The sequence below is a fragment of the Equus caballus genome, chromosome 24, assembly GCF_041296265.1.
Source record: "Equus caballus isolate H_3958 breed thoroughbred chromosome 24, TB-T2T, whole genome shotgun sequence".
NCBI lineage: Eukaryota > Metazoa > Chordata > Mammalia > Perissodactyla > Equidae > Equus > Equus caballus.
The window spans coordinates 32,995,280-33,009,943 of record NC_091707.1 but is presented as its reverse complement, the minus strand read 5'-3'; the positions used below and the strand labels follow the sequence as shown (position 1 = coordinate 33,009,943).

Here is a 14,664-nt window from a genome sequence, read left to right as displayed (position 1 = left end):
CCCACCTCTCTCTGCTCAGATGACAATGAGTGTCTGAGGGACCCCTGTGCAGGAAAAGGGCGCTGTGTCAACCGTGTGGGCTCCTATTCCTGTTTCTGCTACCCTGGCTACACACTGGTTTCCTCAGGCTCCACGCAGGAATGTCAAGGTAAGCCGAGCCCACCCTTGCCCCTGGGATGGGCACAGGACCCTGCAGATAATGTTGGGGTGAAAGAGGATCCAGGCATTCACAACACCCAGCCACAGTGCGGCAGTGTGGGGAGTGTGGGGGCCGCAGGAACAGAGACCTCAGCTCTGACCTGGACCTGGGAGGAAGCCGACCCTACGCTGAGACCAGAAGGAAAGGTATGAATCTGAAAGGCAGCCACCTTCACAAAGGCTCCAAGGAACTGTGAGGGGGAGCCAAGAGTCTGAGGGGGTCCAGGAACATGGCTGGAGATGAGGACCCAAATTCTGAGTGACAAGGAGCTGCTATGATTTAGGTAAGGATGGGACTCCTGGCAGACCGGGGAGCAGGCATGGCTTTGCAGAGGAGCAGGGGTCCTCAGCAGCTCAGAGATGCCTGCGAGGCTTTGAGCTTCCCTGGGAAGCTCTTCATGGCGCCTCTGGGTAAAGATGCTCCCAACACAAACCCTTTATTATGCAGCATCTATTCTATTGTACAAAACACTCCACACACATGTTTGTGAATGAGCTCACAGAGAACATGATGCAGTGCCTTCTGTAAGATCCGTAGCCCCCGGGAACACTTCACCTGGAGAATGACACTGCTGTTCTTGGGGCTCACATTACTGGTTCGGACTGGGTCAGGGCAGCTGAGGGAGTCATTCACAGGCGCCTCCTGGAGGCGGGGGAAGCTGTGTATCCTGCCATTGCCAGGGTCTCCTCAAGTTCTCATCCCCCAGAGATCTGGTCTGCAGAGAGCAAAGCCACCCAGGTCTCCTCACCTGATTATGGGGGGAGGGCAGTGAAGGAAAGAAACCACCTAACTGAGGAGTGGGAGAAGTGCGTGCATCGCTCATTCTGCACTCAAGTCTTGAGCAGCCACGCACCAGGCGCTGTGTAAGGTCTGGGGATCCTGCGATGAGCGCGGTGTGAATGGCGCCTCTGGGGGATGAGGAAGCAACTGGTTCTATATGGAGGAATGTGCGGGGCTGTGCAGGCTGGGACAGAGTAATAATAGCTACAATTTAATGAGCACTTCTTCTAGGCCCGCACTGTCCTAGCACTTTATTTGATGAAGTTCATCATCCCAACCCCCTACGGTGGAAATCCTTATCCCCATTTTATGGTTTAGCAAACTGAGGCTCAGAGAGGTGCATTGAAACACTCAGGGACCTCACGCCTCGTTGCGGCAGAGCTGGAAACAGAATCAAAGTCGTTCTGGCCCCAAGCATGGTTGGCTTCCAACAACACACTGCTTTACATGCATAGTGAAGGAAGGGAGGGGGCAGAGGGTGTGCCAGGGAAAAGGAACCATTTTTGCAAACAGCAGAGGAATGGACAAGCCTGGCAGGCTCTGGGAATAATGATAAATCCAGTGTGACTGGAGCGTGGGGTATGTGGAGGAAGTGGCAGGAGCTGAGGCCAGTTTGTGAAGTGTCTTGAGTGCCAGACTGAAGTGGTTGGACACTGGCCTGCAGGCAGTGGCAGCCAGGAGAGGTCTGTAAGCAGTGGATGGCAATGCGGTCAGCTGGCTCTCGGAGAGGTGACTCAGGCAGCAGCGCTCCGAACAGCCTGGAGTTAACGAGAGGAGAGGCTAGGGGCAAGGGGCTTCTCTGGGCTCTGCAGCCTTGGCAAGTTTGGGCCAGAGGTACCGTTCGCTGCAGGCCCAGCCCGGGGTGCTGGCCAGGACAAGCAGTGGCTGCTGCAAGGAATGGTGTTGCCAGGACTGGCCCAGACAAGGGGTTCCGACAAGTGCCAGCCTGGGTGTCTGGGATGTCTCTGCCAGATCCAACAGCTGGGGGAGGAGGGAGGCAGCTCAAGGTCAGCTGTCAGTGCTTCTCCCAGTGGGGCCTGGCTGCCATCTAATGAGACCTTCTCCAGGACAGCCTCCACTCTCTAAATTTTCCCAGTCTTGTAAAACAATATCTCATTATTTTAATCATTTATTTTTATTTAGGAATTATTTCATTAATTTATATAATTAGTTAAAATAAATGATTACGATTCCTAGAATTCAGATTAATATAAATGTAAATACTTGGTTGAAATAAATTATTTGAATATTAAATATTTAACATTTACTTTACTAATAAGTACGGTATCTCTTTGTATGTTAGCCGTTGGGTTTCCTTATCTGGAAATAGTTTACTCCTGTCTTTTGCTCAGTTTTTCAGTGGTGGTTGCTGTTTTGTCTTGTGGCTTTTTAGACGTTCTTTATTTATTCCAGATACTTGGCTGGGTTTAGATATTGCAACTCTCCCAGTTTGTCCTCTGTCCATTAACCTTATCCACACGTCCTTCTTTTAACAGAAACCCTTAATTCTGATGTATGGAAATTCACCTTTTTGCCTTATTTTTTTACGCTTTCAGGGCCTTATTTAAGAAGTCCTTCCCCATCACTGTCACAAAGATATTCTCCTATACTTGCTTTTATTGAAGTTATAGTTCGCCTTTCATGGCATGCTTTAATCTATCCAGAGTGCATCTTTTTATGGATGTTAAGGTCCCGTTTTTTTCCCTGTCCACTTCCATTTTTCTCTGTAAAGCAGCTCAGTTTTCCCAGCCTCATCTACTAGGCTGTCGTCCTGACCCCACTGGTTTGTGGGTCCCTTATCATATTCCCGCACATGGCTCCACCTCTGAGTTTCCTTTTCTCTTCCATTGGGATTAGAGTTTCTCAAAGGGAGGGCCGCTTATTTCCGAATTGCCTGGCAAGTTATTAAAATGCAGGTGCCTGGGCCTGCCCGGTACTGCTAGGGCAGAGTCCCTGGATGTGGACCTGAGAGTGTGCGTCTTATACCTTCTGCCAGCGACTCCGCTGTGCACTAAAGTTTTATGAAGTACTTCTCAGCTGAAAACCCTGTGCATAAACAAATTGTTATTCTATTCATGCAATAAGCATTCTTTGGGGTTCTATGCTAGGCACTGGGGACACTAGGATAATAAGGCACATTCTCAGCAGTAAGGGAGAAAAAAGCAAGTAAATGAACAGTTACTATAAGGGCTGGATCCTATGGCCCTGGAAAGGGGCATATGGATCAGAGGGGAGAGGTCAACCTCACCTGAGAGATGAGTAGGAGACAGCCAAGCTGGTCAATGGGAAGCCACTCCAGGCAAGGGAACTGTACATGCAGAAGCTCAGAAGCAGATCCTGTGTGGCTGAGGCTAGGAGGTGGGTGAGAGGGAGGAACCAAGCTGAGAGAAGTAGGCAGGGGCCAGATCATGAAAGATCTCACCTGCCAGGCCGAGGGGCTTGGATTTTATGAGATAGGTTTAATGCCAGAATAATAATAATACCTAACATTTCTTCAGTGCTTACTTTGTGCCGGATGGGCGCTGTGCCAAGCCCTTCACCTAGATTATCTCATTTAATCTGTACAAGGACTCTGTATAGTGTTTGGACCAGTGCTGGGGGTGAGGGGCAAAGGTGAATCCTCCATCAGTTTGACTGTGGGGGCACGGAATGGGGAGTGGCCAGAGCAACCTAGAGTTGATCAGTTGAACCAGTCCTTGAAATGGGAGTAGCACTCTGCTGGCCATCAAACCAAGCAGAGGTGTTTATGTGAACAAAGGTTTGGAGGCTAGACCAGTGGGGATCAGCGAATCCAGCAAGGCTGGAGTCAGGTGGCAGTGGCCTTGTGAGTCCGGCTGAGCAGCAGGGAACCCTGGTAGGTGTGAAGCAGGGCAGTGCCATGACCAGGGTTGGGCTTTTGAGTCATTGTGGGGCACCAGCATGCTTTGGGACAATGGAATAAACCACATCGATAGATCCACAGCTGCCTAAGATGCTGTCTCTCACTGGCTGCTTAATCTCTAACCTTTAAGAAGGGCCCTAAGAACTCCAGAAACAGAGCTCTGGGGGATGTATTGGGGTCAGAAGGGGGACTTTGTTGGCCTCCTCAGATCATGCCATATGGACTGCCACCTGACCTCAAGACCAGCCCTTATATCAGGGTAAGGAGACAGCAGTGAGGGGCCTCAGGCCCCACAAGTAGCATCCCCTGGGAGAAAGGACTCAGGGGTTTGCAGGGGCCTGAGCTAGATCAGTCTCGGACCCGGCATAGGAGCACCCTGCCAATCATGGCTGCAGCAAGGATGCCTTCCTTGCCTGGGCCTCAGCATGGGCGTCCTTGTCCTCGGCCTCTGAAGGGACGCTCCAGGACCCCCTGCAGGGCTGACCCCAACTTAAGACTTTTCTGTGTGTTCACAGATATAGACGAGTGTGAGCAGCCAGAGGTGTGTACTGGGGGGCGGTGCACCAACACGGAGGGTTCGTACCACTGCAAGTGTGACGAGGGCTACATCATGGTCAGGAAGGGACACTGCCAAGGTAAGGAATGGGATGCCCCCCCGCCATCTCCTGCTCCCTCCCCACCCTCTCCCCTTCCAGCTTATCCCAGCCTGGGCCCCTTGATGCTAAGCCCACGCCTAGGGACAGAGCCCGTCTGGGAATTCCAGAGCCCTTCTGTCCTCTCAGTGAGATTTTGGCATCCTGTCTGCCCCTGCAGCAGGGGAGCACAAGCAACTTTATCTACATGAGACCCTAGGAACATCCCTTCTCTGCCTCTCTACCTTGAGTCACCTGCTCTCCTCACGGGGCAGAGGAAGAGTCGGTCTATCTGGGATGCTCCTGGGCTTTGGCCTATTGCTAAAGCTTGTTAGGGTGTGAGTGCCTCAGGGCTGGACCATATCCTTAGATGACCCATGTGTGGACGCCTGATAAATGTCCATGTGTTGGACACCCCAGCAAATGTTAGTTGAATAAATGAGTGAATGAACCCTGATCCTTGTCCCCTTTCCTAGGCCCAGTCAAAAGGTGGCTGTGACATTGACAGCTGGTCTCCTTGCAGACTGGCTTGGCACTATCATGCCAGCTCCCAGCAGCTGTGTCACTATCACCTCCCTGCCAGTTTGGGTGTCAAATGCTTAAAAGAGGACTGGGTCATGTTCTCCCAAGACTGGCTAAGACAGGAATAAATGAGGGCAAATTAAAGCTCTCTTTGGAAAGAAATCCTGTCCCAGACCCAAGATTAGGCCAGACTCCTCCCAGCCTCCAGGTTTTTCCTGGCCAGGACTTGCTTGGATTCAGAGGGCCCTGGAGGTGAGGCATGAGCTGGTGTGCCTCGTGAAGGGAGAGCCCCCCTTCCCAATACCACTGCCACAGAAGCAAAGTCCAGAGTCCTAAAAAGTCTCCCCTTACAAAGGGGAGAGGTGGCGGGGGTTTAGGACAGACAACTATCTGTCTGCACTCCCAGAGTGTCACCTTCCCCTCTCAACGCCTCTCCCTTTAAAACTCAGGCCTCCGCATGATCAAAGCGAGAGCCCCTTCCCTTGTTCTCATGAGCATGATGGAGACAGCAGTCTAGCATTTTCCAGGAGAAGGGAGAGGGAGGGAGTTCGCATTTGATGGCACCTCCAGTGCCACGTGCTGTGCTAGGAACTTGATAGATTACCTCGTCGAAGCATCACAACAACAAGAGGAGTTTGACGTTAGACTTTATTAAAAAGAAAAGCAACATGAAAGGAAATGGACCAAGAGAATACCAGGACATTAAAAAGATCAGACTTACGCGAACTACTGTCTGTGTAAAGGGCACAGGCTCTGGTGGAGACAGGCTTGGGTTTGGCTCTCGTCTCGACATCTGAAATGGAAACCATAATGCCCATCTCAGAGGCTCTTGTGAGGACTGCATAACTTAACACCCACACCGCACGCGTACAGCCCTCAGTGAATAGGGACAGTGTTACTATCTGAGGGCCCCGTTCTTTTTCACGTCTAGACTCCTCCACGCCCTGGCCCACACCTCTGGATTGCCCCCTTCCCTTCCGGAGGAAAGGATCCAGACACACACCTCGGCTGGGAGGTCAGGCCGAGTTCCCGGCCCAGGGCAGACGCTCTGAGTCTGTTGAAAGAAAGACTGATGTAGCCTGCACACTTCTCCAGGTTTCCATCAGTAACCACAGACCCGGCCCATCTCCCTGGGAGCCCAGTCAATTTCCTCTCCCTCTTTCTTCTTTCTCCAACTAAGAAACCACTCTCTCCACTTAAACTCAAAGTCTCTGGTGAAAGGCCTGAGTGGTCTGGACAGCGGCCCATCCAAAGGCTCAGTGGCATTTCCGTTGTACCAGGACTCTGGGTTCCCACGGAAAGGGGTTAGATTCCCCTGCAGACTGCCAGGGCTTTGCTGTCCCCTCCCACATCCAAGGTCACCTGAGCTTCTGGCCCTGACTGGGCACCCTCCCCACCCTGTGAGCTCACACGGACCAGAGGCGGGTGCCCTTACATTCCTCAAGCAAAGACTGAGGCGCTGGTCAGAGAAACTCCAGGATCCTCCCATGTCCAGACAGCAGGGCGGCACAGTGGTCCCCAGGGTGGCTGTTTCCATGGGTCGTCTGGGGTTTCTTCAGCAGCCTCCTACGAAGAGGGGGTGAAGTTTTTGTCACATGGTCTCATTCCTTGGTCAGCAAACACTTGTTGAATGCCAGCTGGTCCCAGCCATGGGCGAGGAATATAGCAATAAATAAAACAGCTCCTGCCCCTGACCACGAGGGTAAAACCTACCAGAACATACCATAATCTTAGGTTAAAATTCAAACCCTGGACCAGGCAGAAAAATCTGGCTCCAGTACAGGCACCAAGAGGTTGGTGGAACAGCCTCAGGATATCTGGTGACTTTAGAGCGTCTGCCCTTAACACGGACTGATTAGAAGCGGAATCCACATCCAGAACCTTCATCTGGCACCTTTTGTCTGGTTTGGCTAAAGGCTCTGTTATATCCACTCCCATGAAGAAGTGCACTCCACCCTGGCTCAGGTGGAGACTAAGGGCTGCTTTGATCTGCCCTCCATCTCCCACTTGCTGACAGACCTCTCACATATGACAGTCCCTGGCTGGGCCTCTGGTCCGAGGAAGGAAGCCAGCAGGGGTGTGCCAGGATAGACCAGGTTATGCTGCATTAAGAAACAATCCCAATCTTAGTAACTCAGAACACAGCAAAGTTTCTCTCCGATGAATGTCACAAGTCCATCGTGGGTCAGCTGGGGGTCCTGTCCCACGTTTCCTCATTCAAGAAGTAGGCTAAAGGAATAGCCAGCATCCTGAATGTGACCTGCCTCCACGGAAGAAAGGGAGAGAACTCTGAGGGTTGCACACAATTAAACGCTTTGGCCCATAAATTACACACATCATATCCACTCTTAGCTCTTTGGCCAGCGCTAGTCCCCTGACCCCACCCAACCACAAGGGACCAGGAGGCACAAGCCCACCTTGGCCCAGACAATGGAGAGCTGGGATATTTAGTGAACAGCATTAGCACCACACGTCTTCTAATGCCCAACATAAGACGCTTCATGTACCACCTCCACAGATGCACCCAGAACATCTGGGGCAGGACAAACCTCAGGGCTCTTTGCTTCTGGTAAATCTGATCTGTCCTACACTGCCTGATCCCTGTGGGAAAGGTCCAAGAACTTCATTTTTTTTCTCAGTATGGTCTTAGAGGAGGACCCTTGCCTCATTCTCTTTCTCTTCATTTCCGAAGTCTTGCATCCCTGAAGCAGGGATTGCTTATCATTCCCAGTGGCTTTGCCCACCCTCCTTCTGGTACCTCAGGCAAGGCCAGCAGGCCATGGTGCTGGCTGTTCTCTCCTGGGTGGCCAAAGTTGGTGGTCCTGGATCCTTCATTCCCTCCATCTCTGTCTCATTCTCTCCATCTCCGTCTTTATAGAAACCCTTAGAATAGTTTAGGCTGGTATTGCCACAACCCAGCTAGGGGCTCTTGGCTGCTGTCTTCCAGAGATGAGCCTTATCTCAGTGTTCCCAAGATTACCTAGGAGTTCTGGGTAACTCCTTGCAGATACTCACCTGAATAACCATCTGCCCTGTGTATGTCTTACTCTTCTGGACCCTCAGGGTGAAGTTTTGGCCTTGAGAGGGCCCTGTTCCCTGGGATAGAGGGCCTTTATGTGTCCTGTCTTCTGCAGACCAAACAACCTCAGGGCAGACTCATTTTCAGCCTCAACTTGAGGGCCCATGTCCTGCTCTGTAACGACAGCTGCCCACTTTAGTCCCTTTGCAGCAAGCCTGTGTTCTGACCCTTGGCCCTGCCTCCTGCATTTCTTCCTGGATGCTGAGTGGGTCTTCCTCCCAGGCAGTAGGGCCTCTGAATCTGTGTAAACTGATGGACTTCCTCCAGGAGAATGACAATGACTCATTTAGGAAGAGTAAATCCTCCTGTTTCCTCTGGAGCTCAGTCGAACTGTCTGTCATGAGTAGTGACTGGGAGCCTCAACACTGGGCCAGTGGAGCGTAATGTCCTCCTGTGGTCCCAACCCACAGTTCTGTCCCTGCGATATGACCTCCCTAACTCCCTAGGTCCCCGGATGCCTTGGATGATGGACTTCCTGATATGTCAGGTCACATGGGGAAGAACCCTGCCTGCAGTTCCTGGGAGCAACATCTCCCTCCTCCTCCTTGTTGTCACTCCCTGGTCGGGCTCCTCCTCTCCCTCCATGGGTCCCCTCTTCCCTTGCTAGGCCAGTGGGTGCTCAGGCTCATCTTTTCTGGCTGACTTTCCTGGATCTCACCAGAGTGGGTACTGGTAGCCCTGCATGGTTCTTGGCTGGAAGCAAAGTCTCCTCTCTAGCAGAGAAGCCTTGCCAGCCTCCACCTTAACTCTGCAGCAGCCTCAGGGCTGGTCTTGGCTGCATCCAAGATTGGACTCACCCTCAGTCCCTCTTCCCAGTGCAGGGAAGCCCCCTTTGCCTTCATTGCCCAGTTGGTGATCTATGCTGGGGCCTCTGCTGTGCCAAGCACAGCCGATCTCAGTAATTGTCACCACTGTAATGGAACAGGAGTCACCAAGGGAGATACGGAGGCCCTTCCCAACAGTCCACAAATAGAGCTCTCTACCCTCCCATACCTAGTGGTAACCACAGCCTCCTGTACCCACCCAGGGAGTCTCCCTTTCTAAAGTTCTTCCATCTCTCTCTTTTGTCCAGGACAGTGGGTGGGGGGTGGAGTTGGGAACACAAGACAACACTCACTTTTTCCTAGTTTCCATCTGTACAGAAACTGACGTCCCTCCCTCTCCCCAGCCAAGGGCAGGGTCAAGGATTTGCTTCCTCACCGAACTACTCATGTGCTGTGGTTCCCAGGGATGACCAAGGGAGGGGCTGTTATTTTGCAGATATCGACGAATGCCGTCACCCTGGCACCTGCCCTGATGGGAGATGCGTCAACTCCCCTGGCTCCTACACTTGCCTGGCCTGCGAGGAGGGCTACAGGGGCCAGAGCGGGAGCTGTATAGGTAAGGGCTGCTTGCCAAGGCACAGAGAGGGCTGTTTGGCCTTGGGACCTCTGGTTAAGCTCTCACACAGGGAGGGAAAGAAGTGGGCAGAGGAAACGGCCTAGAGGCTATTCTCCCCCATGATCCAGCTGGGTTCCCAGATGACGTCGGGCATGAGATGGGTGTGCTTCAGTTACTGCTGCTCTGCCCTCTGAATCAGCTAGGGTGGGGGCCCTTTGGCTCCTTGGCCATATCCGTTCAGAAGCAACAGCCCAAGGTCCCAGAAACTTCTGTGGCTGGATCCTGCTGGGTAGAGAGAGGTGCCGAGCATCTTAGGAAGAGGCTGACTTGGGTGGTGTGAGCCAGCAGCCAGTCCCTGCTGTGGTTCCCAGAGAAGAAGCGTCTTCTGCTCTTCGGCATCTCCACAGCAATGTCTAAATAGCAGTGCCTAACTGAGCTGTGGGTACTCTTCTCCCTCCAGAGGGGGCTATGTGTCAGCTGTAGGAGGAATGTTCTTTTCCCTCAGCCCCCTCAGGAAGAAGGGCCTGGGGTTCAGAATGCCAGCAGGGCCTGAGTTGTGAATAGATGCTTTGAGGCTCTGGAGAGGGCAGACATTTCCCAGGCCTTTGAGACTGCCACTCGGCCACCCAGGCATAGCTTGGCCTCCCTCTGCATTGCCCACTCACCTACTGATGCTGGTTGTTGGGCTGGAACCTGGGATCATACCAGTTCAGTTGGCAGGTAGGAAGCCAGAGAGATTTGGACCCACTGTAAGGTGAGTCACGGGTCTCGGACACCTCACTCTGGGTGTCCTCAGATGGGCCAAGCCAGCCCAGGGCTGGAGGACCTGGCCCCCTTTTCTAGGACATATGCAGGGTGCTCTGTGTTACTAGATAGAGCTGAAGTGAGCGTAGGGGGCAAAGGCACCCTGGCCTGCTTAGGTGGGTGGGGCAAGGAGGAGGAATGACCCCATGGCCTTCCCAAGGTGGCCTATTGCTCCTCTGAATGCTGATTCCCTGGCCTCATAATTGAGATGCTCTAAGCCTGACAATGGGGGCTGCATGAAGGAGAGGAGGCCAGCCTGCCCTCTTGGACTTCTCTCCCACAGATGTGAATGAGTGTCTGACCCCCGGGGTCTGCACCCATGGAAAGTGCATCAACCTGGAGGGCTCCTTTAGATGCTCTTGTGAGCAGGGCTACGAGGTCACCTCAGATGAGAAGGGCTGCCAAGGTACTAGATGCTGAAGCACCTTCCTCCACAAGCAAATCAGCCCACAGCTCCTTCCCTCTGCACACACACTCCTAATCCACCTGTAGTCCTGCATCCCTAACCATACTGACCCAACACAGCCAAGACCTGTCCTTTCCCCTACCTGCCCTCCTGTCAGTCTCTGGCTATCCTGCCATGTCTGTCCTGCAGAATCCCACACAGAACTCAATGGCCTGTTTCAGATGTCGACGAGTGTGCCAGCCGGGCCTCGTGCCCTGCAGGCCTCTGCCTCAACACTGAGGGCTCCTTCTCCTGCTCAGCCTGCGAGAGCGGGTACTGGGTGAATGAAGACGGCACTGCCTGTGAAGGTGACACTGGGAAGGGGGTTGGCAGAGGGGAACTGAGAATATAGGCCTTCTTACTTCCCAAAGAACCCTCAAGTTTGGAGGTGAGGACAGGAGGAAAAGGGAGTCACAGAGCCCAGAGGGAAGCGGATGGTAGAGCTGCCCAGGAGCATTCTAGGGAGAGGGTGCTGGGGTTGCCCTATCGAAGGCCCAGAGCCAGGGCCTGCCCTTCCCCAGGGGCCCAGAGAGAATCCTACCAGCTCAGGGAGGGAGGCCAAAGGTATGGGGAGGCTCCTGCCTCATCACGTGGAGGGAGCCCTCCCAGGCCCTGGGTAACTGGCTGGCTGTCTGCCCCAGACCTAGACGAGTGTGCCTTTCCGGGAGTCTGCCCCTCAGGAATCTGTACCAACACTGCTGGCTCCTTCTCCTGCAAGGACTGCGAGGAGGGCTACCAGCCCAGCCCCCTGGGCCATACCTGTGAAGGTGAGAGCGCCCCACGGGGGAGGAGAGCATGGCTAACCCATCACCCTCAGAAAAGGGAGTGACCAGGACCCACCAGGGGCTGTTTTAGACCGGGGGCCCTTCTGTCCATCTCGGATGGCGGGCCCACTGGGGATACCTATTCTCATCCCTCCTCCAACAGGAGTCAGAAAGGTGACTGCAGACCTGGGTCTAGGGGGCCAGTGAGCCACTGGCTTACAAGCTTCAGTGTGTGTCAGCATTGCTGGGGGAGTTTGTTCAACGTGCAGCGTCCTGGGCCTTGTCTCAGACCTGTTAAATCAGCTCTGCTGGGGGCCTACAGATCTGTTTTCTAACAAACTCCCCGAGGGTTCCTCATACATGTGCGTGCTGAGACTGTAGTTTGAAAAGCATTGGCCTGTACCAGGTAACCTGTAGACCAATCTGAAGAATCTAATTTCTGTTACCTTCTCAGGTTCTCTGAATCTGTTTCCTTGGTTTATTTCTCATTTGTTTTCCCATTGCTTCTCAGTAAAATCTAAGCCATCTCAGCCATGACAAGGGAAGCAAAGTTTGGCCACTCTAGACCAGGGTTGCTGGGAGAGGCTGAGTGTCCCTAAGGTGGGCATTGTGCGGGCAGCTGCAGAAGCCCAGCCAGAGGCAGGGGGAGCCTGCTGGGCTGGGGCAGAAGTGCAGGGAGCTGCAGTCACTCTGCTCCCCAGAGTCTCCCTCACCAGCTCCTCTCAGCTGTGCGGCTTTGTAAGGGGATGATGCCCCATGGGTCCAGTCTCCTCAGGCAGGTGACAGGCCCTCTGGAGACATCCGCATTGGTTCTTGCCCTTGGGAGTTACTGCCATCGGCTGCCTTCCTCCCTGTGTGACCTGCAGATGTGGATGAGTGTGAAGACCTCCAGAGCAGCTGCCTGGGAGGCGAGTGCAAGAACACAGCTGGCTCCTACCAGTGCCTCTGTCCCCAGGGCTTCCAACTGGCCAATGGCACCGTGTGTGAGGGTGAGTGGCTCAGGTCTCCCCACTGGAGACTAGGGCAGTGAGTGTGTGGGGAGGTGGGAACATCCCCAGAAGGTACCGCTGCCTATCTTCTCCCTGCAGACGTGGACGAGTGCATGCGAGAGGAGTACTGTGCACCCCGCGGCGAGTGCCTCAACAGCCACGGGTCCTTCTTCTGTCTCTGCGCTCCCGGCTTTGCCAGCGCAGACGGGGGCACCAGCTGCCAAGGTAAGAAGCCAGCTTGGCCATGTCCACTTGCCAGCAGCAGGGGGCGCTAGAGGCTATGTCTAGAGTAATGAAATACAATGCTCACCAACCCAAGGATGGGAAGATGGGAGGCTGAGAGTGACGAAAGAAAGCCAAGTGTCAGGGAGGGACTCAAGAGTCTTTCCCCAGGGCCTCTGAATGATGTCTACGGCAGGCATGCACCCTCAGAACTCTCTGAGTGTCACCCTTTGACAGAGGCCCAGTTCCGAGCCTAGCCTCTGGCTTCCAGCTCTGGACTCTCTCTCAGATCTTTCAGCCCTTTCCTACTCCAAGCCACTCCCTGGCCCTCCTGTGGGTTCCTCGGGGCCCAGAAGAAGCTGCACAGAGCCCTGGGGACTCATGGCTGGGTCTGCTGACAGACGTCTCTATTCTAGATGTGGACGAGTGTGCAGTCACAGACCGGTGTCTGGGAGGGCACTGTGTCAACACGGAGGGCTCCTTCAACTGTCTGTGTGATACTGGCTTCCAGACCTCCCCAGAGAGCGGGGAGTGTGTGGGTAAGGGCTCTGCCAGGGGGAGCAGACAGGGCTCTGCCCTGCCCCTGCCCATCTCCACCCCTGCCTGGTCCTCAGCTCCCCGGGACCAGGAACTGCAGCTTCTGGGAAGCAGAACTCTTTCCACAGATTAATCATGCAACGGATAATGCAATTACTGAGCCTCTGCTGACTCAGGGACTGTCTGAGGATGACAAAATGAAGACAATCATAATCCTTGTGCTAGCAGAGCACACAATCTAGTTTTTAAAGCCAAATTGATTCAACAGACATTTATTAAGCAGCTGCTGGGTTCAATGTCTTTTGCTAGGACAAATAGACAGTTATGGACAATCTTGAAATTGCAAAGGAGATATATGAAGACTACTCTCTGTAGTAATACACGGTGGTGAAGGTTTTATATAAAATATAAAGTCTGCTGTAGGGAGAAAGGGGGAATGTCACTCATCCCCCTGGGTCAGGGGAAATGATCCTGAACTTGAGGTTTTGGGGTTGAGATGAGCACAGTTATTTGGAACAGATTAAGGACCCCAAAGGTTGTGGGGCATGACCTTGTAATGCCAGAGAGGTGGGACCAGAGCAGTGACCTGGCCACTTCTGTCCCCTCTCATGGCTCTGGGGACAGATATTGACGAGTGTGAGGACTCCGGAGACTCGGTGTGTGGGGCCTGGAGGTGTGAGAACAGTCCTGGCTCCTACCGCTGTGTCCTGGGCTGCCAGCCTGGCTTCCACGTGGCCCCGAATGGAGACTGTATTGGTGAGTAGGGAGGGGTTGTTGGAGGTGAGAGGCTGAGGACACCTATTTTTCACATGACCAGCTAGAAACTATTTTCTCCTGAGGACACTATTTTTGCAGTTTGGATATTTTCTATACACAAAAACTGAAGATGAATGTTAATGTTAGAGTTTTCTTGTCCTGTGTTTAGAAGTTACTTTCCACAGATCTTGGTGTTCATAAATTAATAAGTATTAATAAGTATTGCCAGTAAATAGAGAGCGAGAGCGCACCTTACACTCTGGTCCCCACTGTCCCACAGACATAGACGAGTGTGCCAACGACACTGTGTGTGGGAGCCATGGCTTCTGCGACAACACCGATGGCTCCTTCCGCTGTCTCTGCGACCAGGGCTTTGAGACCTCGTCCTCCGGCTGGGACTGCGTTGGTGAGAAGCCTGCGGAGTAGCCAGGCTCGGGGCCAGCGAAGGCCATTGGGCCCTTTATCCCATCTCCACAGATCTTGGCCATCCTGGATAGAGGCCCTGGGGCCCTCCTCCTGAAATGTTCATGGTCACACGGCTCTGTAAGAGGTCCTCATAGAGTGGGCGAGGAAGGGAGAATTCAGCTCCACCCTACAGCTGGCACCTTGGCCAGGCCGGCAGAGGAAGCATGGCCACATTCTACCAGCAGGGGGAGCAAGCACACTAATGAGGG

General features: G+C 53.5%; 1 protein-coding gene and 1 long non-coding RNA gene across 7 annotated transcripts in view; one reads left to right on the top strand and one right to left on the bottom strand.

The window, feature by feature from the left end:
- LTBP2 (latent transforming growth factor beta binding protein 2) overlaps positions 1–14,664 on the top strand; it is a 100,823-nt gene that overhangs the window by 77,757 nt on the left and 8,402 nt on the right. For 4 of the 6 annotated variants that reach the window (XR_011432230.1, XM_023628100.2, XM_014735714.3 and 1 more), the window contains exons 17-27: positions 20–148; positions 4,376–4,495; positions 9,354–9,473; positions 10,561–10,683; positions 10,905–11,030; positions 11,364–11,489; positions 12,353–12,475; positions 12,575–12,700; positions 13,114–13,236; positions 13,859–13,990; positions 14,271–14,396. Coding sequence is in view for 5 of the 6 variants with exons in the window: in XM_023628100.2 (XP_023483868.2) it covers positions 20–148; positions 4,376–4,495; positions 9,354–9,473; positions 10,561–10,683; positions 10,905–11,030; positions 11,364–11,489; positions 12,353–12,475; positions 12,575–12,700; positions 13,114–13,236; positions 13,859–13,990; positions 14,271–14,396 (1,374 nt within the window). In the remaining variant the exon portion in view is untranslated. The remainder of the gene's footprint in view (positions 1–19; positions 149–4,375; positions 4,496–9,353; positions 9,474–10,560; positions 10,684–10,904; positions 11,031–11,363; positions 11,490–12,352; positions 12,476–12,574; positions 12,701–13,113; positions 13,237–13,858; positions 13,991–14,270; positions 14,397–14,664) is intronic. The other 2 variants (XM_070250162.1, XM_023628102.2) reach the window with 1 other exon arrangement.
- Positions 5,644–6,591, bottom strand: LOC111770345 (uncharacterized). The gene is made up of 2 exons (XR_002803534.2): positions 6,450–6,591; positions 5,644–5,807 (listed from the first exon to the last, which is right to left on the bottom strand). It is a non-coding gene; the product is annotated as an uncharacterized lncRNA (long non-coding RNA).